General features: G+C 43.1%; 1 protein-coding gene across 1 annotated transcript; it reads left to right on the top strand.

Annotated features, from left to right (window-relative positions):
• Window positions 1-3,021: 3,021 nt before the first annotated feature.
• Window positions 3,022-24,492, top strand: LOC118114699 (far upstream element-binding protein 3). Its single transcript, XM_035165279.2, is given in 19 exon segments — window positions 3,022-3,208; window positions 8,613-8,721; window positions 9,760-9,793; window positions 10,011-10,060; window positions 11,429-11,500; window positions 12,051-12,108; window positions 12,191-12,353; window positions 12,440-12,538; window positions 13,545-13,597; window positions 13,599-13,641; window positions 13,739-13,841; window positions 14,686-14,786; window positions 14,889-15,027; window positions 17,214-17,374; window positions 17,632-17,702; window positions 17,873-17,958; window positions 18,963-19,034; window positions 19,721-19,818; window positions 20,708-24,492. Coding segments are annotated over 19 exon segments (1,614 nt in total). The 5' UTR covers window positions 3,022-3,115; the 3' UTR covers window positions 20,717-24,492.

Below are 24,492 nucleotides of genomic sequence, written 5' to 3'. Positions count from 1 at the left end.
TTCCCTGTGTCTGTCTGATCACACCTGTCTGTCTGATCACTTAAACCATGACACTGACACCAGGAGACATCAGTGGGCTCTCACATATGTTCACATGTCCACATACTTCTGGCCACATTTCTGTTCTATTGTTGAATGGCTGCAGCAGCTCAGTCTGTGTGTGTGAATGTGTGTGTGTGTGTGTGTGTGTGTGTGTGTGTGTGTGTGTGTGTGTGTGTGTGTGTGTGAGTGTGTGTGTGTGTGTGAGTGTGTGTGTGTGTGTCGATGCATCTCATTGCAGAACCCAGTGGGGGGTCGCAGGGCTATTAGAGTCAAATGGTCCATGAACTAAAAGGTGTGTGTGTATGTGGGTATGTGTGTGTATATGTGTCTGTGTGTGTCTGTGTTGTGTAATCATGTGGATAATTTCTGTGTTTTTTTAAACAGTATTGACTCAATGTAGTGAAGTGAAATGATTTAAAGTATTATATATATTCCGTTTCATTCAACCCTGAACATGTTGCTGTTCTCATCTGTATACTCACTGTGTATATTTAATATGTGTATAAATGTCTGTGTATATGTAATATATATATATATATGTGTGATCAGACAGACAGACAGACAGACAGCACAGACAGACAGACAGACAGACAGACAGACAGCTGTGATCAGACAGACAGCTGTGATCAGACAGACAGACAGACAGACAGCAGACGACAGACAGACAGCTGTGATCAGACAGACAGACAGACAGACAGACAGACAGACAGACAGACAGACAGACAGACAGCTGTGATCAGACAGACAGACAGACAGACAGACAGACAGACAGAACAGACAGCTGTGATCAGACAGACAGACAGACAGACAGCTGTGATCAGACAGACAGACAGACAGACAGCTGTGATCAGACAGACAGACAGGTGTGTGAGGTGGATGATATTCTGAATTATGTTGCGATAGAAAAGTTAAATCTGTGAGAATTTTGTAATCCACATTTACCACAGCGGTAATGATGTTGGTGTTTATTTGCATGTAGAGCGAGTGAAGTCAGGTGTGATGACAGTGGACACTAACAAGTGTAAGGTGAAGTGGTGATCAGGTAAACCAGGTGTGACAGGGTCAATGTACAACCTTCTACATGATGTCCAGATCCTCCTGAAGAACACCTGCCCACCTGAACACACCACCACCACGTCTCCACCTCTAAAGCTGCTTTCACACTGAAGTGCAGTCATTTCCCGACAGGGGCTAAACTTCCCAGTGAGCGAGTGGCCGTGTTGATGAGGTTTCTAACACACATAGTGCTGTGTTCTTCACAGGTGAAAGACAAACCACAGGAAACATGAAAACAGGTCGTCAGTCACTGGTCTTCAGGTTTGACACGAGACTTCTGTGAAAGTCACATCAGATTCTCTTCAGTTCCTTTTTCATTATGTCGCCATCTTCAGACAATTTTAATGAACACATTACTGTGTGCGCTTGTCTATCAAATACAAACGTGTGTGTGTGTGTGTGTGTGTGTGTGTGTGTGTGTGTGTGTGTGTGTGTGTGTGTGTAAAGAGGTCTGCAGAGTGGGAAATGATGGCTTGTGAAAAGCCTGTTGTTGGACATCAACAGGAAACACTAACAGCCTTAAGTGGCATTAAAGACCCACTGTGGTGTGTGTGTGTCTGTGTGTGTGTGTGAGTGTGTGTGTGTGTGAGTGTGTGTGTGTGTGTGTGTGTGCGTGTGTGTGTGTGTGTGTGTGTGTGCGTGTGTGTGTGTGTGTGTGTGTGTGTGTGTGTGTGTGTGTGTGTGTGTGTGTGTGTGCGCGTGTGTGTGTGTGTGCGTGTGTGTGTGTGTGTGTGTGTGTGTGTGTGTGTGTGTGTGTGTGTGTGTGTGTGTGTGTGTGCGTGTGTCTGTGTGTGTGTCTGTGTGCGTGTGTGTGTGTGTGTGTGTGTGTGTTGTTAATGATGGGGATTCCGTTTGTTGGACCATATGGGATTTTAGTCTCTCTCTCTCACACACACATATTCACTATATATATATATATATATATATATATATATATACTGAATGAGAATCAATAATAAATAATGTGAGATTTGACCAAACTTTATTCATTTTTCTGTAACTTTTTAAACAAAGAGAATCAATGCCGAGGTCACAGAGGTCAAAGGTCACAGTGACGTCACGCAGGCCGCTCACTCTTCTTCTGCTCTTCAAACTCAACCGTCCACCTGTGGAGCTGGCTGGAACACGTGACTGGACGCGGAAGCGGAAACAGAGCATCGCCAACAGCTGAGCAGCGGCAGAGATCCTCTACGAAAGAAATGACTCACTCTGTCGTTAGAAAAGGAAACACTGTAAAACATTAAAACCAACAACCTGAAGACAGAAATTAAAGAAACAATAATAGTGTAAATAATGAATCCACATGATTCGAATTTAAACATCTTTACAATAGAAATCAATGGTGTTTGATGTTTGTGTTCACATTTCACAAACACTGAACAAAACCATTGTTGAGTCAAGAAATCAAATATAAACAGAAATAAAATCACCCTAATCAATCTTTAATGTGATTTAGAGATGATTTCATTCTTGATTATCAATAAATCTTACGATCACAGGAAAACATCACGAAATAGTGAAAAACATCAACCTATAAAAAAACTGAAAATCCACGAATCATCAAACTAGTTCCAAATAAATTTTCAGTTCATGAAGTAATTGATTAATTGAAACTTCATTGATAAAGACTTCAGGTATTGTGTGTATATTTAACTGATAAATCTCCTGTACTTTTATCTGAGTTCATTCGTGTGTTAAATTAATTAGTTCATACTTCTGAACCTGGCAGATGACAAACTGTGATTCGTAGGTTATTTGCATTTGTCAGGGACATAAACAGATGTTCTCCAGATGTGAACATGAATATAACTGATGAAGCTTAATGGTTAAAAACCAGTGAACATCCAATCTGTTTTAAAATGACCGCTGAGGATTATGGGTTATTTGCTTCTTTGCGGTTGCTGAAAAAGCCGTCGGAGTGAGACCTCTCTCCTCGACGCGCTCTCTGACGGCAGCTTCAGCTCAGCTAGCAGCTCGAGCTAATCCTGCTAACAGCTAACGGCTAGCTTGTGGCGCTATGATGGCGGAGCTGGTGCAGGGACAGGCCTCGATGAACCAGCCGGGGCTGAAGGCAGACGGCCTGGCCGATGTTTTACAGAGGGCCCGGCAGGTAACAACTCCAGCGGGGCTCGGCACACACACATTCCGGGCCGAACCGGGTCGTTTGGATCGAGCCAAAGCACTTTTATTCGAATTCTCCCGTGTTGAGCTGCTGCTGCTCGAACTTATGCTCCGTCAACACTCACACACACTAGCATGCTAACTAGCTCGGGAAGCGGCCACAAGTTGGACTCGCGGCCGGGTTCAGCGCACTTTGTCCGGCCTGACACGGGCCCGGGGGGACTTTAGGGGACTTTGTGGAGCTGTCATCCCGAGGGGAGCGCACTGGGACCGGGGTGGGGGGGGTGGCAGTGGTCGGTAGTGGAGGTGGTGTGTGTGGGGGGGTAGGAGCAGGACAGAAGTTTGGCCACACGTGTCACTGAGGCAGGAGGCAACCTGTTGTACTAACTACCCCCCCTGCACCGTGTGTGTGTGCGTCGAGTCGGGGGCGCGCACTATGAAGTATAATGAGAGTGCTAAAATGAGAGCTGAACCCCCCCCCCCCTTTATAGGTTGCTGTTTACTGTAAGTTGGTTTGAAAGTAGGCTGACGTTATGCAACAGCTTCACAACCATATACAGCTGAGGGAGGTGTGTCTGCGCCTATAGACACACACACACACACACACACACACACACACACACATTGTGTGTATGTGCGTGCTCATGTCCAACACTGGCTCCGTCTATCTGCTGAAATCTGTTTGTATGAACCAAACTTCAGGCCCAGAGATGAATCCAGTTTGAGTGGATTCATCTCTGGGCCTGAAGTTTGGTTCATGCAAACAAACACGATCAAATGTGTGGACATTTTCAAAAGTCTCTGAATCGGTTCCCCGACAAACGCCTAACTAATTGTCCTGAGGTTCTGTAAAGCTGTTTTCAGACATGACCTGTAGGGAAAGTCCAGAGACTCGTCTCCAGAGCTCCTCCAGAGTTTGTGTTTCACAGCTGAACAACTCAGCAGCAGGTTTTCTGCACAGACTCGTTCACAGCATCAGATCCTCCTCATGGTTCAGGTGAGAGGGGGGGCAGCCGGGTGCAGCAGACAGAGACAGGAAGTGACGTGTTACCTCTGCTGCAGAGGTCATGTGATCATGTTTACAGTGAGCGAGTGGACGTGTTGATGAGGTTTCTAACACGTGACGGACGTGAAACTGGAAGAACACAAACATCTCAGGATGAAGAAGAGGAGCCGTACACGTAGAAGACGAAGACGTCAACTTGGAAACACGAGGAGGTTCCAGATCTTTTGGTGATGAGGGCCGACGCCGGTGTGGATGAGCTGTAAACAACAACACTGATCTTTCCACAGCAGAGTTTATACGTCATGTCCGGCCCCCTGCTGCTCTACAGGCTCCGCCCCTGCTGCTCTACAGGCTCCGCCCCTCGCCTGGATGTTCCCACATGTTCCTGTTGGTGTGAACGAGTCGGACCTCTGACATTTGTTCTCACATACAGAACCTCCAGAACACGTCAGGAACACGTCAGTGGTTCAGTTCTTAGTCAGGTCGGTCCCGTCATTCTGGTCTCTGGTTTAACTTCACTTTGAGGTCTTTCTTTAGTAAAGTTGTTATTTTCTGTGTTATGAGTTATAATCCGACAGAAAACCTCAGGTGAGGCTAAAATATTCCATCACAAGACTTATTTAGATAATCAATACATCTGACTGGTGCTAAAAAAAATCTTTTTGGTTTCACATTGTAGTTTAGGGACTAAAGAGTTTTGTCTGAAATACGTACGTCCTGTCGTCGTCACCTATGTGGGCGGAGTCTACCTATACTTGACTCTGATTGGTTTGTAGACGGCGTCTGACGGTGTGTTCTCAATTGGGGGGGTAGTAGTCTTTCTGTTTGAATGGAGAAGATGAATGAAGCTTCATTTGTTGCCATGGTAACATCATGATGGTATTACTAGCAGCATCAGTACCTTCAGGCGCAGTACTTCACAGTACTCTACAGTACTACAGTACTCCACATTATATCATCTGGATTATTTGAAGAAAAAAAATCAAAACATCCCCAAAAGTTCCTCGTCTTTTTCAAGGTGACAAAGATTTAAATAATGAATTTAAAATACAGAACGCGACGTCTTCATGTTTCACTTTAATCAGACATAAAATGAACAACAATAAATCTGAACATTCCATATACAGAGAAATTTTATTATTTTAATAGACTTTTTAAAATTAATCCACTAATAGTTTCAACTCTGAAAAAAAGTTGATAATGATAATATTGAGCTTTTATGCAGCGCGGTCATATCAGCTTTTCATGGTTGAAATGACGATTGAATCATTTCAGGACTGAAGTCAAGATCAGTGAATAAAACACAGAATTAACCATAATCTTAACAAATATAACACGCATATAAAAATAGACAAATCGACATTTTTTATTCTGTAAATTAAGTTTTTATATCTGCAAACAAACACTGGTACATATATTTCTGTGAAAGACTCCAGCTGATAAACGAGTCCAGCTCTAATAAATGTGTTATAGGATTAATGTTTTCATAAAGATATTTGATTTACAAATGTCAATATTAATCACACATCAGGAGGCTGTGACTCGATCGGTTGTTTGCTGAGACAGTTACATGTGGAGTTCAGGAGCGCTTGGTTTGACTCTCAGGACGTCCCTGCAGGTTCACGTGTGATGTTGAGTGAATGAGGTTTGAAGATTTAATGTGATAAAAGCTGCAGTCGTGTACTGTCAGTCATTGTTAGAGCAGTAATTGTGTCATGTTGTCAGGTGTGTGTGTTTGTTCACTGAGAGCAGTGTGTATTGTATATTTGTATCTGCGCTGGTTTTACTACGGCTCTTTTCTCTGCTTCTCTTTATCATGGAGATATTCAAGGTTACTTTCCTGGGCGTGTGCGCTTCAGCCAAGGTGAGGTCAGCATGCAGCTAAAAGCTAATGGGTGTCAACAGGCTGTTGACTCAGTGACTGTCGTCTATAGACAGACGAGAAAAACCTGAACGTGAAAAACACTGTCGGTGTTTCTGACTCGCTGCCAGAAAACCAGAGGACTGAACGACTCCAGTAAACTTCATTCAGCAGCTCGGTGCCGTCAACTTATCCAGAACCACTTCCACACATTTACACGTAAATCACGAAACCACGTGGTGCTGCTGGTCCAACGATGTCAGTGGCTGTGGGAGAAAACATGAGCGACTGCAGTGAGGTGTTTTCTGAAATGCAGAAAGTAAAGAACTGTTTTGTTCTGTTGGTGGAAATTAACTAAACGTTCCCTGAGAAACCTTCTGAGGTTCATCGGTTGGCAAACCAAATGAATTGAACCTTTAAATTAGTCCAACTGAAATGCGAGCTCAGTCTAAACAGTCATGTGACCCGTATCGGAATTAAATGCGACTTTTACATCACTCTAGATCAGTGGTCGCCAACCCGTCGATCGCGATCTACCGGTCGATCTCGCAGTCTTCACTGTCGATCTCTGGACTCACTGTCTGCGTCGCGCCGCAGATCAGCTGTGTGTCTGTTGTTCACACGGCAGCGTGTCGGTTACCGGCGGCGGAGCTGCTGGTTTATCTCCTGCTTTGCCTTCGAAACAAGTGGATTCATGTACTAAACTAAACACCAGGACTCTACGGTCTGAAGACGAGCACCTCCCGGTCTGTCGATAACAATCAAAGCCCCGTGAGATCAAAGGAATGGATTCAGAAAGTGAAACGCTGGAGTGCTTTTACTTTGAAACGGGTTCGGGAAGTGTTGTAAATACGTTTGTGTCATAGACAGATAAACGTTGTGTTTCACAGAAGAATAAAAAGAGAAAATTATCTTTTACCTGAGTTTGAATATTTATCTTTTGAACTTATGTCACAAACATGCATTTTAAAATGTTAAAACCACTTTCTGTGTGCGTTTCAAAATAAAAGCACTCCAGCGTTTCTGTTGACGGAATCCAATCTTTTGTTTAAAAAGGAGATTATATTGTGAAATATTTGCAGGAGCGGAAGACGCACGGCTTCATACTGTGTAGTACTGGTATTTATTTGAGTACAAGGGACTTCTTTCATACAAGGAAATAATCATATTTATGACCATATTCAAATCAAAGCCCATTGAACACATTGTGCTGCAGCAGCTCCTCTGCAGAACATGTTGTGGAACTGAAGCTAAATATTGTGCACTGAACAGATGCTGTAAATATGAATTGATATTAATGTGAATTTAGTGCATTGAATAGATAAAGTTGCACAACTGCCTTTCTTTGTGTTTATTTATGATCGTACATTCAGCCTTTACAGAAATTGCAAAAAGTAATAAATATGACCCTAAGTGGGTTTCTTGGGAGATATCCTGGTGGTAGAATTAAAAAGTGATCTTGGGCTCGAAAAGGTTGGTGATCGCTGCTCTAGATCAACATTCCTCATAATGTAGCGCAGGAGAAAGGGCGGGAGCTGTGGCGGAGGTCATCAGTGGAGGGACAGGGAGGTTTTAGGCCTCCTAAGTATTTGGGGTGACACGTCTGTACATGCAAAACTTGAGGGGTCGTATCGTAACCAGCTGTTTGAAAGTATCAAGAGAAAAATTCAACTGAAAGCGCTCACATCTGTGGCCTCTGTGTCTATGACCGACTTTTCCTTCCGTGCACAAAGTGCTGCGGGTTACGTCTTGCTCTTCTTCTGTGCATGCGGGTCACATCAGGGCCGTGACCACTTCACTTTGGAGTCTGATACCGGCCACAATTTACTACATGTAAAGTAAGCAGTAAGGCTTCTAGGTTCAGAGTGTCAGCATATTACCGCCTCTCTGACTCGCTTCAGTTTAAACGCTGATTTGTTTGTCGCCACAATATTGACACTGATCATCTGGTTGGCGCAGCGTGAATGACAGAGACACAGAGGAGCAGAAAGTTACTGACAGTGACACTGATACTGTAATGGACCCTAGTGGACCTCAGTCCCGAGGCAGGCATCACATGACCGCGGTCCCTCACACCCTAGTTAGGGTTAGCACTTTTATCGCTAGGTTTAGCCTGATGCAACATCCGGTCCCTGGAGCCAGAAATGACGTTTCTTTTGCGTTGCGCTATAGATATGGTGGACAGCGAGCGTCAGTCAAAGCATTGTGAGATAAAGTCAAAGCACTTGTGTGTTTATGGTGAGGAAAGTGCGTGATGAAGATTGTCAGGGCGAACAGAAACTGAGACTTTAGTAAACGATGATGCAGATTCTCGTCATAAGAAAAGAAATCCCTTCTGTAACTAAGCACCCAACTATAGGGTAAACCATCTACTTCCTGTCTACATCACATGACCAGTGTATGTGAATGGTCATGTGACGTGTGTCTTCAGATGAGTTAGTGTGGACAGAGGTGGATTAAGTTTTAAATGAAAACACAAGTGGTCTCTAACATCCAGGTGTTACAGCTGTTTCCTCTGTGTTTCAGATGGTGGGTAAAATGGGCGGAGAAGCCATGTCCCACCTCAACAGCTCCTCAGGAAGTGTTGAGCCCTCGCTGTACTACCCTGGACAGAAACGACCAGGAGAGGACGGAGGTGAGGATCACAACTTAACCAACAGGACATTTTCACTTTGTCTTTTTACCTGACCTACAATATTCCACCTGAACGAAAACTCCCACAGGACCAAGAACCTGTAACCTGCGCTAAAACAAAAGCTAAAACGTTGTAATGTGATGTACGACGTGTAATCTGATTCAGAAAACTCCACCTGATCTAAAACCTTCCACGTGTCCATCATAAGCAGTTTTCAGACCTGAGCTCCAGGTCAAATCCAGAGACTCGTCTCCAGAGCTTCTCCAGAGTTTGTGTTTCACAGCTGAACAACACAGCAGCAGGTTTTCTGCACAGACTCGTTCACAGCATCAGATCCTCCTCATGGTTCAGGTGAGAGGGGGGGGGGGCAGCCGGGTGCAGCAGACAGAGACAGGAAGTGACGTGTTACCTCTGCTGCAGAGGTCATGTGATCATGTTGACATCACCTGACACCTTCAGCTCGGATCACCACAAACTCTCTTCACATCTTCGTCTGTGAGGTTTGTTTTAGTTTCTTCATGTTTGTGTCCCGTGTTAGAAGCTCCCCCCCCCCCACTCACTCAGTGAATCAGTGGAGGATCCTCTGCTGTGTTCACACTGCTCCTGGATCTAGACTTTATACAGGAGCTCAGGAGGAGAAGAGAAACTGAGTCTGATCCTCCAGAGAAGATCCAGAGAACTGAGGAGCTCAGGTCTGAAGCTGCTATAAAAACATCAGGTCAGCCAACGTGATGAAACCCAAATATATATCAAACATTAAATCAGAATCTGGCCATGGGTTGGGGTCAGGTATCCACACTCTTATGTAGCTTTGTAGCCGTGTCGTGATAATAAGTGTTTACTACCTAAAAAACATCTGTCTGTGAATATGAGGCCACTCGGGCCAAACCAGCGTGTGAACAACCAGCGAAGCACGTTCCAAAGCCAGACTGGTGTCACTCCAGGCTCCTGAAACCTTGATAACCGCCCATCACTTCAACGTCCGGATTTTCTACACAGACGAGTTTTAATCTGCTTCATCATGTCTCTGTCTCTCAGTAGGTAACCAGCTCGCTGCCATGGGGCACCAAAGGTACGAGCAGCAGGTCGTATCGATCTCACACACAACGCAGGGCTGCACAGATAATGGCGTGCGTGTGCGTGCGTGTGCGTGTGTGCGTGTGTGTGTGGATAAGTGTTATAGATCTGTCCTCCTTCAGTCTGCATCAACATAATCACTTATTGACACACACAGTGTTGTCTTTTCAGAGTGACCTGGTTGTTGACGTGTGTGTGTGTTTGTGTTGCAGCAGGGTAATCACAGAGGATTACAAGGTCCCTGACAGGATGGTGGGTTTCAGTGAGTATGACCTCTGACCTTTCAGACACCTGCTGGTCAGGTGTATTGAGGGCTTCCTCGTCCAATCAGATTGCAGGTTTGAAGGGAGCTGAACATTTGAAACTGAAATTGTGTTATGAATTAAAATTATACAACAATTCATCAATATCATATTGATCCCAAATATTGGGTTTGAAACATTTCGTACAAGAAAGAAACAGAAAACAAGGTGTATGTGCAAGCAGCATGATCCAGTCTTAACGTGCACACAACATGTAACTAACGCACACAATGTTGATTCAGTTAATGCAAACACACACACACACTGTACAAGTCAAAGCTGCAAAAATCTTTACAAATTTAGTACAAACAAATTTTTGTCGCTGACTGTAAAACTTTATATTTCCTTCCGACGCTATCAATCTATTTCTAAGCATAACTAAATAGAGTAAACAAACAGTCTGACACATGCTTTAATACACTATCATAAACACAATAATATCTTATTGACTGCAAAGCTATTTTAGATGGATTTAAACAACCTGAACCTTTTTTTAATTAGTCTGATGTACTTGCTCAAGTAGAACCTTCAATCTGATTATTAATTAACCCTAAATCCTTTTTTTGAAGTCAAAACCTTTTCACGTAATCTTAAACCTTTCCCCCTGAGGTAGAACCTTTCCCCCTGAGGTAGAACCTTTCCCCCTGAGGTAGAACCTTTCCCCCTGAGGTGTAGAACCTTTCCCCCTGAGGTGTAGAACCTTTCCCCCTGAGGTGTAGAACCTTTCCCCCTGAGGTGTAGAACCTTTCCCCCTGAGGTGTAGAACCTTTCCCCCTGAGGTGTAGAACCTTTCCCCCTGAGGTGTAGAACCTTTCCCCTGAGGTGTAGAACCTTGTCCCCTGAGGTGTAGAACCTTGTCCCCTGAGGTGTAGAACCTTTCCCTGAGGTGTAGAACCTTTCCCCTGAGGTGTAGAACCTTGTCCCCTGAGGTGTAGAACCTTGTCCCCTGAGGTGTAGAACCTTGTCCCCTGAGGTGTAGAACCTTTCCCCTGAGGTGTAGAACCTTGTCCCCTGAGGTGTAGAACCTTGTCCCCTGAGGTGTAGAACCTTGTCCCCTGAGGTGTAGAACCTTGTCCCCTGAGGTGTAGAACCTTGTCCCCTGAGGTGTAGAACCTTTCCCCCTGAGGTGTAGAACCTTGTCCCCTGAGGTGTAGAACCTTGCCCCCTGAGGTGTAGAACCTTGTCCCCTGAGGTAGAACCTTTCCCCTAGGTAGAACCTTGTCCCCTGAGGTAGAACCTTTTCACCTGAAATAGAGTTGTCCCTCAGTCATGCTGCTTGTTACAGGAACATGTGAAGGTGATAACATTAGTTTTTCCTCCTCCTCTAGTTATTGGTAGAGGAGGAGAACAAATCACCAGGATCCAGTTGGAGTCCGGCTGCAAGATCCAGATCGCCGCTGGTAAGACTGACGGACTGTCGACTTCCTGTTCTTCCCCTCCACAATAAAACATTTCTAATGCCTCTGTGGTTTATTCTGTTATTGCTGCTGAAGAGTGAACTTGTCCAGTCCTGTGCAAAAGTTTCAGACCCTGAAGTAAAGTGAGTTGAAGACTGATAGTATACATCTTGTCGGTTGCTGGTGTCATCACCTCATTGAAAAACGGTTGGTCCTCCTGGGATAGTTTGGGCCCAAGGATCCACCCAGTGGAACCTCCGTTGTTCTGGGATGGAAGGACGCATTCGTCCAATCAGACACCTCCTGATGAGGCTGACGATGTAGATGACACTAATCATTTAAAATTGTCTAAAACGTTTGCACAATTCTGATATTCTTTTTTTTTTTTTCAAACATGTAAAAGGAAAAGTTTGTTTGTTTGTCATTAGGTTGAAATAAACAACTGCTTCTCTTTTCTGATTGGTTAAAAAAAATTGCTGCTGGTGAACTGTGACTCACCGTGTGTGTGTGTGTGTTTGTGTGTTTGTGTGTGTGTGTGCTTGTGTGTGTGCAGACAGTGGAGGTCTGATGGAGCGGCCGTGTTCTCTGACTGGAACTCCAGAGAGCATCGAGTGAGTTTCTACTCCTCCTCATTTCAGAACACCTCCTCCTCACCGCCACCTGCTTCTCAACTGTGTGTGTGTTTGTTCATAGGCAGGCAAAGCGGCTGCTGATCCAGATCGTGGACCGCTGTAGAAACGGTCCAGGTTTCCATGGCGAAGGGGAGGGCGGGGCCTCTGTGCAGGAGATGCTGATCCCGGCGAGTAAGGTGGGGCTGGTGATTGGCCGAGGAGGAGACACCATCAAACAGCTGCAGGTAGAGTTTGCTGGAACGCAGCAACGCCCGCCGACGTGTCCGTCCCTTTAACATCTCTGACGCTGTGTGTGTCTGTGTGTGTACAGGAGCGAGCGGGAGTAAAGATGATGATGATCCAGGACGGTCCGATGCCGACAGGAGCCGACAAACCTCTTCGTATCTCTGGAGACCCGTACAAAGTGCAGGTACGCACATGTTTGTCTAAACTTGTGAGGACGCCTCGTCACTAGTCCGGACGACGCACTGTTTTCATTTGTGAAGGGGGCGTGTCAGACTAGCCCCATGGCGTACGTGTCTGACACGCCCCCTAACAAAGTCGGGTAAAGTGAGAGTGGAGGCCGACATTTCCTACTTGCACTGGAAGCGACCGACAGTGGTAGATATAATCGGCTGTGAGAGACACAAGAAGAGACTGAAACTGCGACGCAACAAACTACAACAGATCAGAATTCTTGCATTATTTCTAGAGAAGCTGTATAATCAGTTAATGCACAGTCACGGTGGACCTGCTTATCAGTTCAACCACATGGAGTCAGGGAGAGGCCTCCTCGTTACTGCACACGACAATTCAGAGTAAATCGCGCTCACGGTTTAATGCGTATGCCACAGAGAGTAGAATATGTCATTTCAAATCAGGACACAAATTCTAGAACACTATAAATTCTTTAAAAACAAGTTATTTATGTAATGTAACCAGTTTAATTAAAAATACAACCTCTTACTTGGCACACAATAATAATTCTTCAATCTAAAATCCTCTCAGTTGAATGCACTAGAGTCACTATTCTCTATTTTAACTGAAGATTAATTTCTACTAGATCACATAAACATCTACTCCCAAAATTATACATGCAAATTCATAATGATGCTATGAGTAAGGTATTTGATATGTGACCCATTTAATAATTTCTTAAACCACTCCCAGTTCTTCTGGTTTCTCTGGTTCTGGTGAGTCAATCGTCTTTTTGCAGCAGCTGTGTCAGTTTCACCCAGAGATCGAGATGCTGTCGTCTCTCTTTTCTTCCATCCTGTTGCAATAAATTCATCCAAACCCACAAGTCGCAGTATCAGTGTCCACACACACACACACACACACACACACACACACACACACACACACACACACACACACACACACACACACACACACACACACAAGACTGACATGACTCATCCTGTCTCGTTCCTCAGGCGGCGAGGGAGTTGGTGTTGGAGGTGATCAGGAAGGACGGAGATTTCAGGTCAGGGCAATGACTTCAGCGCTCGACTGGGAGGAACCAACCTGGACGTACGACACACACACACACACACACACACAAACACACAAACAAACAACAGTCTCCTGTAGCTTCATATTAACAGATTCGTCCTCTGTGTTCTTTCAGGTTCCAGTTCCCAGGTTTGCTGTTGGAATTGTGATCGGCAGAAATGGAGAAATGATCAAGAAAATCCAGAATGATGCAGGAGTTCGAATCCAGTTTAAAGCAGGTCTGTTTACACCAGTGTAATCCAGTTTACACCAGTTTAATCCAGACTAAAGCAGGTCTGTTTAATTAAGCGTAATCCAGTTTAGAGCAGGAGACACAGCGAATGTCCATGTGTATTTCTTTTTTTTTACAGTTGATGGTGTCAAAATGGCCCCATAGCGCCCCCTAAGAAATTTCAATGAAGCAGTCCCAGCGGCACATTTCACCAACATAGATGGTTGGATCGATGGATACTTTATTGATCCCGAGGGAAATTTATGAATATATGAAAATCGGTACGCGTATGTATCATGGCCAGACTTACAAAAAACTGTCTTGGAATAGATCAGGAAGTTGGCGATGTTGAATTTGTTTGTTTTTTGCTATTTGATTAATGAACTACAGAATAATGATATCAACTTGTAATTTGATCAGTGCAAACAAACAACCACGACTATGAAAGTTGTGCTAATCGTAAGTTTTTCTTCAACAGCCTGTGGCCATATCGCCATGAAACAGGAAGTTCCACTAATTTGACTACATTGTCCAATCTGCACAAGAGTTGACATGTTTGATGATCTAGCGTGACCATATAGATATATATATTTCTATATCAAAATTCAACATAATCATAGCCCCTCCTACTAGCAACAGCAAGTACACGTCAACAGGATGTGACATGTAACTCCTTCATGCACTGTGCAAACACATAACACAAAACCAAGCTGTGTCAACCAACAACCGCAGCACAACCCGACGTGTGCAGACGGCGAGGACCCGACCCTCGCTGCCTTCAGCTTTACTTTAGATTAAAACTGTGTTTCTGACAGCGTGTTGACCTCTGACCTCTTCGTCTGTCCTCCTAGATGATGGCATCAGTCCGGAGCGTGTTGCCATGGTGATGGGACAACCAGACCGCTGTCAGCACGCTGTCCACCTCATCAATGAGCTCATCCAGACCGCACAGGTAAACACACACACACACACACACACACACACACACACACACACACACACACACAGATGTTGAGTGTAAACATTATATTTTTGATCGTTGCCGTACTTGTAGGAGCGTGATGGCTTTGGCTCGGCCCTGCGGGGCGGGAGGGTCAGAGGTCGCAGTGACTGGACTATGGGCTCTCCTGGTCCCCTACAGGAAGTGACCTACACCATCCCTGCGGACAAGTGTGGCTTGGTTATCGGCAAAGGTAGGAGGACAAATGTGTTTCTCAGCCTCCACGTTGGCCTGATACACGGCTCACAACTAGTCTGATACGGACCCTAATTCTGCCATTTAAAGCGAGAGCTGAGGCGGACCGCTGACCAATCAGAGCAGACGTTATGCTGCAGCAATGGACACTCAATGGAAAGTGATGTTTTCTGAACATTAGAGCATGAAAACATTTTACAGTTATAACAATAATTACAATGATCAATCTGAAGATGAACAAAATCTGTTTTTAAATTCTCCGTCTCTCAAACTAAGGAAGAAAAAAGCTATAAAAAAAGTTGTTTGCTGGTTGTTTGGTACAAAGACATTATTTACTTGAATTATAAAGAAAATCTAAGATGGTGACTCAGGAAAACTGAAAGTACTGATTTTTCAAATAAAACACAATCATTTCACATCAGTTTTTAATGAATAAAGAAGCTTATAAAAATATATTTCTTCTTCTTTGTTAGTTTTTTTGACCGGTGGAAATTAAGTATTAATTTATACAGCACCTTTCAAAACCGCTGTTACAAAGAGGACAAATGAAAACACAACATCAAAGGCAAGAAGCTAAATATTACTATGTCCTTTGAACTCCAAGACAACAGACGATCTAACGAAAAATCTAAAATCAAAGCTGGCAGATAAAATAATGCGTCATGACAAAACAACAGGATAAAAGAAACACAAGTCGTCAATCTGTTTGGTAAAAGTGTTTTTAAATGTTCACCGTTTACAGGACCGATACCTGTCGTCTTCATCATTTCTTCATCATTTCAAACCAACGATAATCACCAGGTTCACATGATTCATTTGGATTGTTTTATTGAAAAAGTGCGTGCGTGCGTGCGTGTGAGATCAAGCAGCAGCTTCCAAAATAAAAGCAGCAATGCAAAAAGATGTCAAGTACCCAATGTTTAGATTAGAACATATGGTGTGTGCATGTGTACGTGCACTTAATGAGGCCAGCTGGCTCTGCGTGAAACAGAATCATGTTTCATTTAAAAACAACTACAATTTGGTGTAAATAGAAACAGGATTAGACGACAGTAGATTATATCAGATTTAACATGACAGTAGATTACATTAGATTTAACACGACAGTATAACATTATTAGTCATTATTCTGTGGAATAATATTTGATGAGTCAGATATTTATTTGATTCATTATTTAGTGAATAATGTGTCAGAAATAATGATTGTGTTGTCAAACAGCTGATCATTTAAAGATGTTTTATTAAAGACCTTATTAAACATCTTGTCCTGTGAATGAACTGATTGACGTGATTAGGTTGTGACCTTTGATCAGTGGTCAAAGGTCACAGTGACCTTATAAGAGTCTGGATCGTGAGATCATGTAGGAATATGTAGAGAAACTGCTCTGGATGACGGAGGCTTACAACTGTAGTGCTGTAATTCTAGTTTTTCTTTACCTCACAAATTGGTAAAGCTGATACCACTGCTGTGAACACCATAACATATCAAACTTAACCCTCAGGTGCTGTCAAATGATTAGAAAAGTTAGTTAACAAAGGTTAATAATGTCTGTTTTCTTCCTGCAGCAGTCTGTTCATATTCTTGTATATTTCTATCTACTGATTCTGTCCGTCTGTGTCTCGAGAGCCGTTCGTCTCATCTTCTTCACATTGACACGTTGTTAAAGGTCCAGTGAAGTTCAGTGTTGACTTTGGTTTGATTTGAACACATGATACGTTCAATATTAATGAAAACGTATAAAAGCCTGTCGATAGAGCAAACACAGCAGTCAGAGTGGGCAGGGCAGCTTGTCTTCTTTTAGGTCCTCCGATAAACTACAGCAGTGAACTGGGTCAAAACCAACAGATCGTTTTTATAATTATCATATAATATTTATAATTTAACCATATCAGACTGACACAGGCGCTGATCCGTCATGTCCAACATATTCACAAAATCACTTCCTGTTCAGCAATTTCTCCAAAGTAAAAGCACATTTATTTTGTTGCCGTAATGCTTTACATTATGTGGAATTACTGAACGTGTGTGTGTGTGTGTGTGTGTGTGTGTGTGTGTGTGTGTGTGTGTGTGTGTGTGTGTGTGTGTGTGTGTGTGTGTGTGTGTGTGTGTGTGTGTGTGTGTGTGTGTGTGTGTGTGTGTGTGTGTGTGTGTGTGTGTGTGTGTGTGTGTGTGTGTGTGTGTAGGAGGTGAAACCATTAAGAGTATCAACCAGCAGTCTGGAGCTCACGTGGAGCTTCAGAGGAACCCCCCCCCCTCCACCGACCCCAATGCCCGAGTCTTCACCATCAGAGGCTCCGCCCAGCAGATGGACCTGGCCCGTCAGCTCATAGACGACAAGATCGGGGTAAACAAAAGACACAATGACACCAACTTCCGCTTTGTACTAACACACACCTTGTACAGCGGATCACACCAGTGAAACAAACCACCAGATTTACTTTCATTTAAAGTTTCACGTGTCATTGAGACAGTTTAGTGTCAGTGTTTGATTCCTAATCACCTATAAAACAGATGTCAGTGAATTAATATATATATATATATATATGAGTGAAGTGATATATTTAATGTGATATAAATTGACATAAACTCTCTCTCCTCCAGGGTTCAGGTATCATGAGCAATGGGGGTTTTGGCTTCAGTCCTTTCACCCAGGGCCCCGCTACACACCAGAAGTAAGACACACACACACACACTCACACTCACACTCACGTAGACGTTAGTAGTCTGCTGCTGCTAGCACTGCTAACCTTAGCATCACTCTTCAAACCAGATCCAGATTAAACTGAGCTCAACTGATTTTCCAGTCTGAACTGAATCGGACCTGTTGTGTGTCTGTGTGCAGCTGTGGCAGTGGTCAGACCTTCCTGACTGGAGTTTGGGGAAACACCTACCAGACGAGCTGGCAGAACCCTGGACAACAAGACCCTGGTAACACACACACACAAAAGAAAAGTGTATTTCTAAGTGTTGCTGAAGTAGTTTCACTCCAGGTGTCTGGAGAAGGTTGAAGGATTCACAGGTTCTGATCAGTGTGTCTGTGGAGGGGAGGGGGGGGTCAAAGGTCAAGGTCACAGTGTGGGTTTAAAATTAAAGTCTAAAGCAAAAGAACCTTTTGGATTTTGACCAAAGTTCCAGCCTTGAGGGACTGACGTTCACATTTCAATTCTAAATGAACGAAAGACAAAAACTTTCACCTGCAAGTCTTGTTATTTCTTCTTGAGTTGTGTAATTATGGAGAAAGGAACCATTTTGTACATATTTAAGATCAAGTACGCTGTGAGCACGAAACAACAGACTTCTATATTCTACTCATCAGGTCTTTGAATGGCATTATCGATGTAGTATTATTTAACTGGCTGAAGTTTCAGAATCAGAAATACTGTGTTGATCCCAGGGGGAAATTGTGTTTGTTACAATTGAATATTAAAATAAAATATGGAATATATACAATATGTGCGTTCTGTACATTGAGTATTTAGTGCAAGCATGGATATGTCAGATATTGGTGGCATTGTAATGAGTCAGACCCTCAGAGTGTCCGACGCTCAGAGGGAGGAGTTGTGTAGTTGGATGGCCTCAGGCAGGAAGGACTTCCTGTGGTGCGTCTCGTGAGTCCTGCACTGAACGTGCTCCTGTGTTTGACCAGCACGTCATGGGGGGGGGTGGGAGACATTGTCCAGGATGTCATGTAACTTAGACAGCATCCTCCTGTCTCCGTCAGAGTCCAGCTCCACCCCCACAGCGCCACTGGCCTTGTGGATCGCTTTGTTGAGTGTTGGCGTCCGTAACCCTCAGTCATCATTTTGTCAATAAAACTCACCTGTGATTCAAAGTTTTGTTACTTTTTAACGGGGTAAATCATATTGAAAGGCTGAAAGCAGCGAGTGTTGCAGTGTCACACTGACTGTGTTTGTGTGTTTGTGTGTTTGTAGGTCAGCAGAACCAGCCCCAGAGCCTGATGACCGACTACAGTAAGGCCTGGGAGGACTACTACAAGAAACAGAGTACGACACACAACTGACCTTCTGTCTCTTAACAAACCATAGAGAACATAAACCACGGCTGAGAGAAGGTGGATGATAAACTAAAGGAGAACAGCTTCTTCAACACAAAATATTAAATATTAAAACCATCAAATGAAAACCGGCTTTAACGATGAGGAGACTGATGATGAGTCAGCAGCTGAATCCTCACATTGAAGCTGTTTTCAAACATGAACAGAACCACAGACATGTTCCTCACATGCTCCTCACATGCTCCTCACATGCTCCTCACATGCTCCTGACATGTTCCTGACATGTTCCTCACATGCTCCTCACATGCTCCTGACATGTTCCTGACATGTTCCTGACATGCTCCTCACATGCTCCTCACATGCTCCTCACATGCTCCTCACATGCTCCTCACATGCTCCTCACATGCTCCTCACATGCTCCTCACATGCTCCTCTCCACATGTTCCTCACATGCTCCTCACATGCTCCTCACAAGCCTCTGTTCACGAGCAGCTGATGAACATAGTTTAGCATTTAGCAGTTTTAGGAGTTGATGTTTCCATCAGGAGGTGGAGACCAAACCCAGAAATAACACTGGACACAAACACCACATGAACTAATGTGGACGTGAAAGTTCATATGTCGTCTTCAAGCTTAAAACCAGTCTGATAAACGTGACCATGTGTTGTCCTGCAGGTCAGTCGTCTCAGCAGAGTTCAGTGCCAGATTACACTGCAGCGTTAGCAGAATACTACAGACAGCAGCCCTACCTGTGGAACCCTGCCCAGATACAGGTAAGACACAGGAAACCAATCAGGATCCTGCTCCTGCTCCCTTTATGTCCCTGAAGCTTTGTGTTGGAATTCACTTTATTTAAACACTATTAAATTTAATAACTAATATTAGCTCTTTTTTTGTATGAGCTGAAAACCTCCTGCATGTTGAACCAAAACATCAACAGACCGAAAACTCGTTAGTCTCATCTTCGGATATTCACGCCACATTTTCCAACCTAGACCAGAAAAATAGAATCTGCTTATTCTCAATGTAATAAATGTCAGTATATGAATGTTCTCAGTGAATAATTCTCGAGCTTATTGTCACCACTGGTTTTCCTAATTCAGCGGCAGCCTCCTTCGGAGGACATGTTTGCATAGATGACGGAAAGCCAACAGAACTAGACGTCTGGTCTACGATAGATTTCGTCTTTCTGTCACCGGCTCGTTACGTCTTTACTGTAGCGTCGTTAACTTCCTGCACCTCCTCCGCCCACAAAGCTCTAGCTAAGATCACTAATGTCACGTAAGTATTTTTAGCAAATAATTGAGGTTGTAAGACACTTGAGATTTTAACCTTTGTTTTGTTAGCTGTTCAACTGAGTTGAAACCTGATGCATTTAGAAATCTTTCGTCTTTGGCGTTTGCCTCCATTTTCTTTTTGAAAAGCGATTCGTCACCGGCACTCAATGAATCTTGGGTTGACCCACGAAGGATCCACCCGTTGGTTCCTGTGTTGCTCCGAGGTGAAAGGTCGATTTCTCAGCCGCATTAGAAGGAGTCTTCGGAACGGAACAGCCGAGTCGCGCTGTGACCTTGAAGGATGCGACCCCTGGACGTGGGCACGGCTCGTGTAATAGCAAAAAAGTATTTTTCTGGCTGACAATGTCATTTCCTGTCTCTTCAGGATCACTAGAGGCTCCTCCCTCACTGGTGCAGGTCTTGGATCGTCGTCGATGGCAACCGAAATCGGGGTTTCCTAGCAACGCTCCGCCGCTTCCTCCTTCCTTTTGTAGAGAAAAACTAAGGATTAACTGAAAAATCACGAACTCTTTTCTTTCTGTTTTTTAACCTTACAAAGTTGATATTTTGTCGGGCAGATTTTTTTGGACGAGCCTCTGGTCTCTCCAGTGTAGACCTGGTTTTTCTTTTTGTTTTTTATCAAACTTGAACTTAAAGATGTATCAGTGTGGCTTTGAACAAAAAAAATCCAGTATAATCTATATTTTCTCTAGTTTTATTTTCCAATAAGAAAACGGTATAAGGCTTAGCAGTCTTGAGTAAGAAAATCAGATATATTATTATTATTTTGTTCATGATGTTTTAAAGCATGCGTCAGATTGTGTGTTTTGACTCTCAGTTATTTTTTTTATTTTGGCATAGAAATATTTTAATAGCGTCGGATGGAAATGTAACGTTTTACAGTCAGAGACGAAACTGTTTTTTGTACTAAATTTGTGCTCGCTGGGTCTGTTTGTTCGCAATCTAATTTTACCTGTTCAGTCGCCATCTTGGAGGTGCAATGACGTGTTTTCTTTTTGGTTTGATGATAGTTCTTATTCCTGTATCTCTATAGTGATTCTTTAGTTTTTATGATGTAATGATGAATAAATGACGATTTATATTGCGTTGTCTAAAGCCAGATCTCTCTGTGGTCAAACACTTTGTGTCCTCCACAGGACGTAACCTCCAGCAGACACCACGTTTCCCCGCCGCGACTTTTAAAAAGCGGGAAAAACACTATTTTCTTACAGAGTGAAACTTTATTATTGTTGTCGAAACTTCGTTCTGCATTTCTACTTTAGTGATTTGGGTTAGCGATGTATAAGTTGAGCGAGCGCGTTAGCTGAACAATGTTTGGTAGCAAAAATGCATGTGTTACCTCATTTGTGTGTTATCTAGAAGAATGTGGTGGTTGAACTGTCTCCGTTAGCTGTCTCGTGTGTTAGCAGAATAAATGGTGGTTAAACTGTTGACGGATGCACGTTGACGGAAAACGTCTCTTAGTGAAACTGTCCTAACGGTGTGTGTTAGCGGAGCTTTTTACGTTAACAGTTGGTATTTTCTACTGAACACGTTTTGTTTTTGGTAGCTGAACTGGGATGTTAGCTAATCGCTAACAGTTAACTTTTCCTTCGTGGCTTAGTCACAACATCACATGGACGGAACATTCGAACATCAGCAGCCTGTAATTAACAGAACTGCCACTTATTTTCATTATCATTGATCTGCTGAGCAGAAACTTGTAAAAAAGCCTGAACGGTTTCTAGAAATGTCTCGTGGGTCCCTCAGATTGTTTTGTTCACTGTCACACAAAGAAAATGTTAAATTTTCACATTTATGAAGCTGCAAGTATCCAAACAAAAGTAAAAAGATAAATCGATTATCACAATAGTTTTCTATCCATCAGCTAATTGATATGAGCTCTACGTTCATTATAAAAACGCTACACACTGTTTTCATCACATTTTACTCGCTAACTAAAATTCCCAAAACAAAGTTAAAGAATACACTAAATTGAATCTTCACATCAGTTCTCCTGAAACTACAGAGCGATCTGCGAACGTCTCTGAATGTACTTGAAACCAGTATTAACGGACCAGAGAACATGGCTCCAAAGAATCTTTGCTGGTATTAAAATCCAAATATATTCACTAAAACATATAAAAGAAGCTACACACTTTTATTTTACTTGTCAAACTTCCAAAAACAATATAGAAAGATTTAATACAACAAATTTAGGATTAATATTTATCTAGCTGGTTTAGCTACATGCTAGCAAACGAGCGTATGATTTTTGAACAATGCGTCAGCGCTCATAAATTCTCCGAATCTGCCGACGTGGTGTAAATATTTGTTAGCTGAACGGAGAGCGTAGCCTAATGAAACTAAGCACTTTAGTAAAACTGTTTGATAATGCTAAGTGTCTGTTAGCTAAATGGAGTGTTGCGTAAACATGTTGGCTTAAGTTGTTTGCGTCTGTTAAAGCTGGATAATACTTCGTAAACTCGCTCGTGTCATTTTAGAAACAGTCGATTTTTTTACAGCTGCGTTTATTAGTCGACCAACAGAAAAGTAACCAGCAGTTGTTTTGATGGATTTTTATAAAGAAGCTTTTCTATTCCCTGGTTTCAACTTCATAATGTGAATATTTTCTATTTCTTTTGTCATCGTAAACTCAAGATTTGAGTTTTGGACAATTTATCAGATAAACGAGTCATTTGCAGACGTCACCTTGTACTTTAGGCAATATAGATTTTTTTTTTTACATCGTAATAATGATAATTTCACTGATAAAATATCAAACAGTTGCAGCCCGACTGTATTTGTACGAACTGAAAAGTATTTTTGTCTTTTCCTTTTTGACCCCGACACAAATTCTCTTTTTCAACACGTTTATATTGTAAAGATTTGTGAGTCGACTTCTTTTCATAACTATCACAGAGATATGATTGTGTATCTCTGCAGAAGTTTTATTGCAGCCTTAACTGTACAGTGTGTGTTTGCGTTAAATGAACATTGTGCGTGTTAGTTACATGTTGTGTGCATGTTAAGACTGGATTATGCTTCTCAAACACATTTTCTTTCCTTAGACGTTTTTTGTGGCTTTCTTTTCTTGTACGAACTGTTTTGAAGCCACTTCCATCAAGAATTCAGGATGTGTAGTTAGTTTGATGCTCGGAGGTGATTGTGAGTCGTCTTTGTAGCCTCGGCTGTGTGTGTGTGTTGTGCGTTTGTTTGCTGGTGTCGGACCACAGAGAGGTTTGCCTGAGGTCGAGGGAGATCTGGCTGTTGAGTTGAATATTGAATCCGTGGTTCTGCTTCTTGTATGTGTGACGATGATGATAATAATAATGACGATGATAATAATTAGTTCTCCTGTACAGGTTTCTATTTAAATCTGTTAATCCACTTTTGAATATTCAGTTTGTCAATAAGATGATATGGTTTGTGTAAATTTCCACTCTGGCGGATGCTCTCAGTACAAAATGTACTTTGTTTAAAAATGATATTGTTTAATTCACATGTTGTGTCTAACGATTTGCAAAGAGAAGCTGAGTGTTATATTCTCAAGACTGCTAGGCTAACTGTCCCTGTCCCCTCGTCTGTCTCTGTCCGGACGTCACCACGTTCACAAGTTGTGGGATTTCATCTTTTTCAACACGCCTGTAATCAGACCTCGTGATTACAAGAGCGACGCGAGCTGAGTATTGTCCTCGCAGGCGTGTGGTCCCACGGCGTGGTGGCGTGGTGGCTCAGAGACTCGGAGAGCTGTAGTGACGGGGTTTCAATCCCCGAGAAGTTGTAAAAGAAAACTCTGGACTGGACGGAGGCCTGGTGTCCACACCTGGTTCCAGGCTCGTCATCGTGGTCGCACCACGCCGCCCGGTGTCCCGGAACCACGACTGGACACCATGTCACACGTCCACTCCAGTCTAGATCTTCCTAGTCCCAACCCTCGTCCTCAAGGGTGACGGGAGCTTTTTGGTTTCATGGTTTCTGTTGTTTTTCTAATGGACTCACGTCCAAACTGTAACCTGCAGATTTTTCTATTAGATTCTATTGACAGTTAGAGTTGTGTATGAACCCGAGCCACAAGATGTCGATGGCCGAGGAAGAGGAGGAAGGATGATGATGATGATGATGATGATGATTAACACGAGGGCTAATAAACAGGCTCATTCTTTCTGA

Source organism: Hippoglossus stenolepis, chromosome 9 (genome assembly GCF_022539355.2).
Source record: "Hippoglossus stenolepis isolate QCI-W04-F060 chromosome 9, HSTE1.2, whole genome shotgun sequence".
Classification (NCBI taxonomy): domain Eukaryota; kingdom Metazoa; phylum Chordata; class Actinopteri; order Pleuronectiformes; family Pleuronectidae; genus Hippoglossus; species Hippoglossus stenolepis.
The sequence above is the reverse complement of the archived record's forward strand: the minus strand, read 5'-3'. Positions and strand labels throughout refer to the sequence as shown.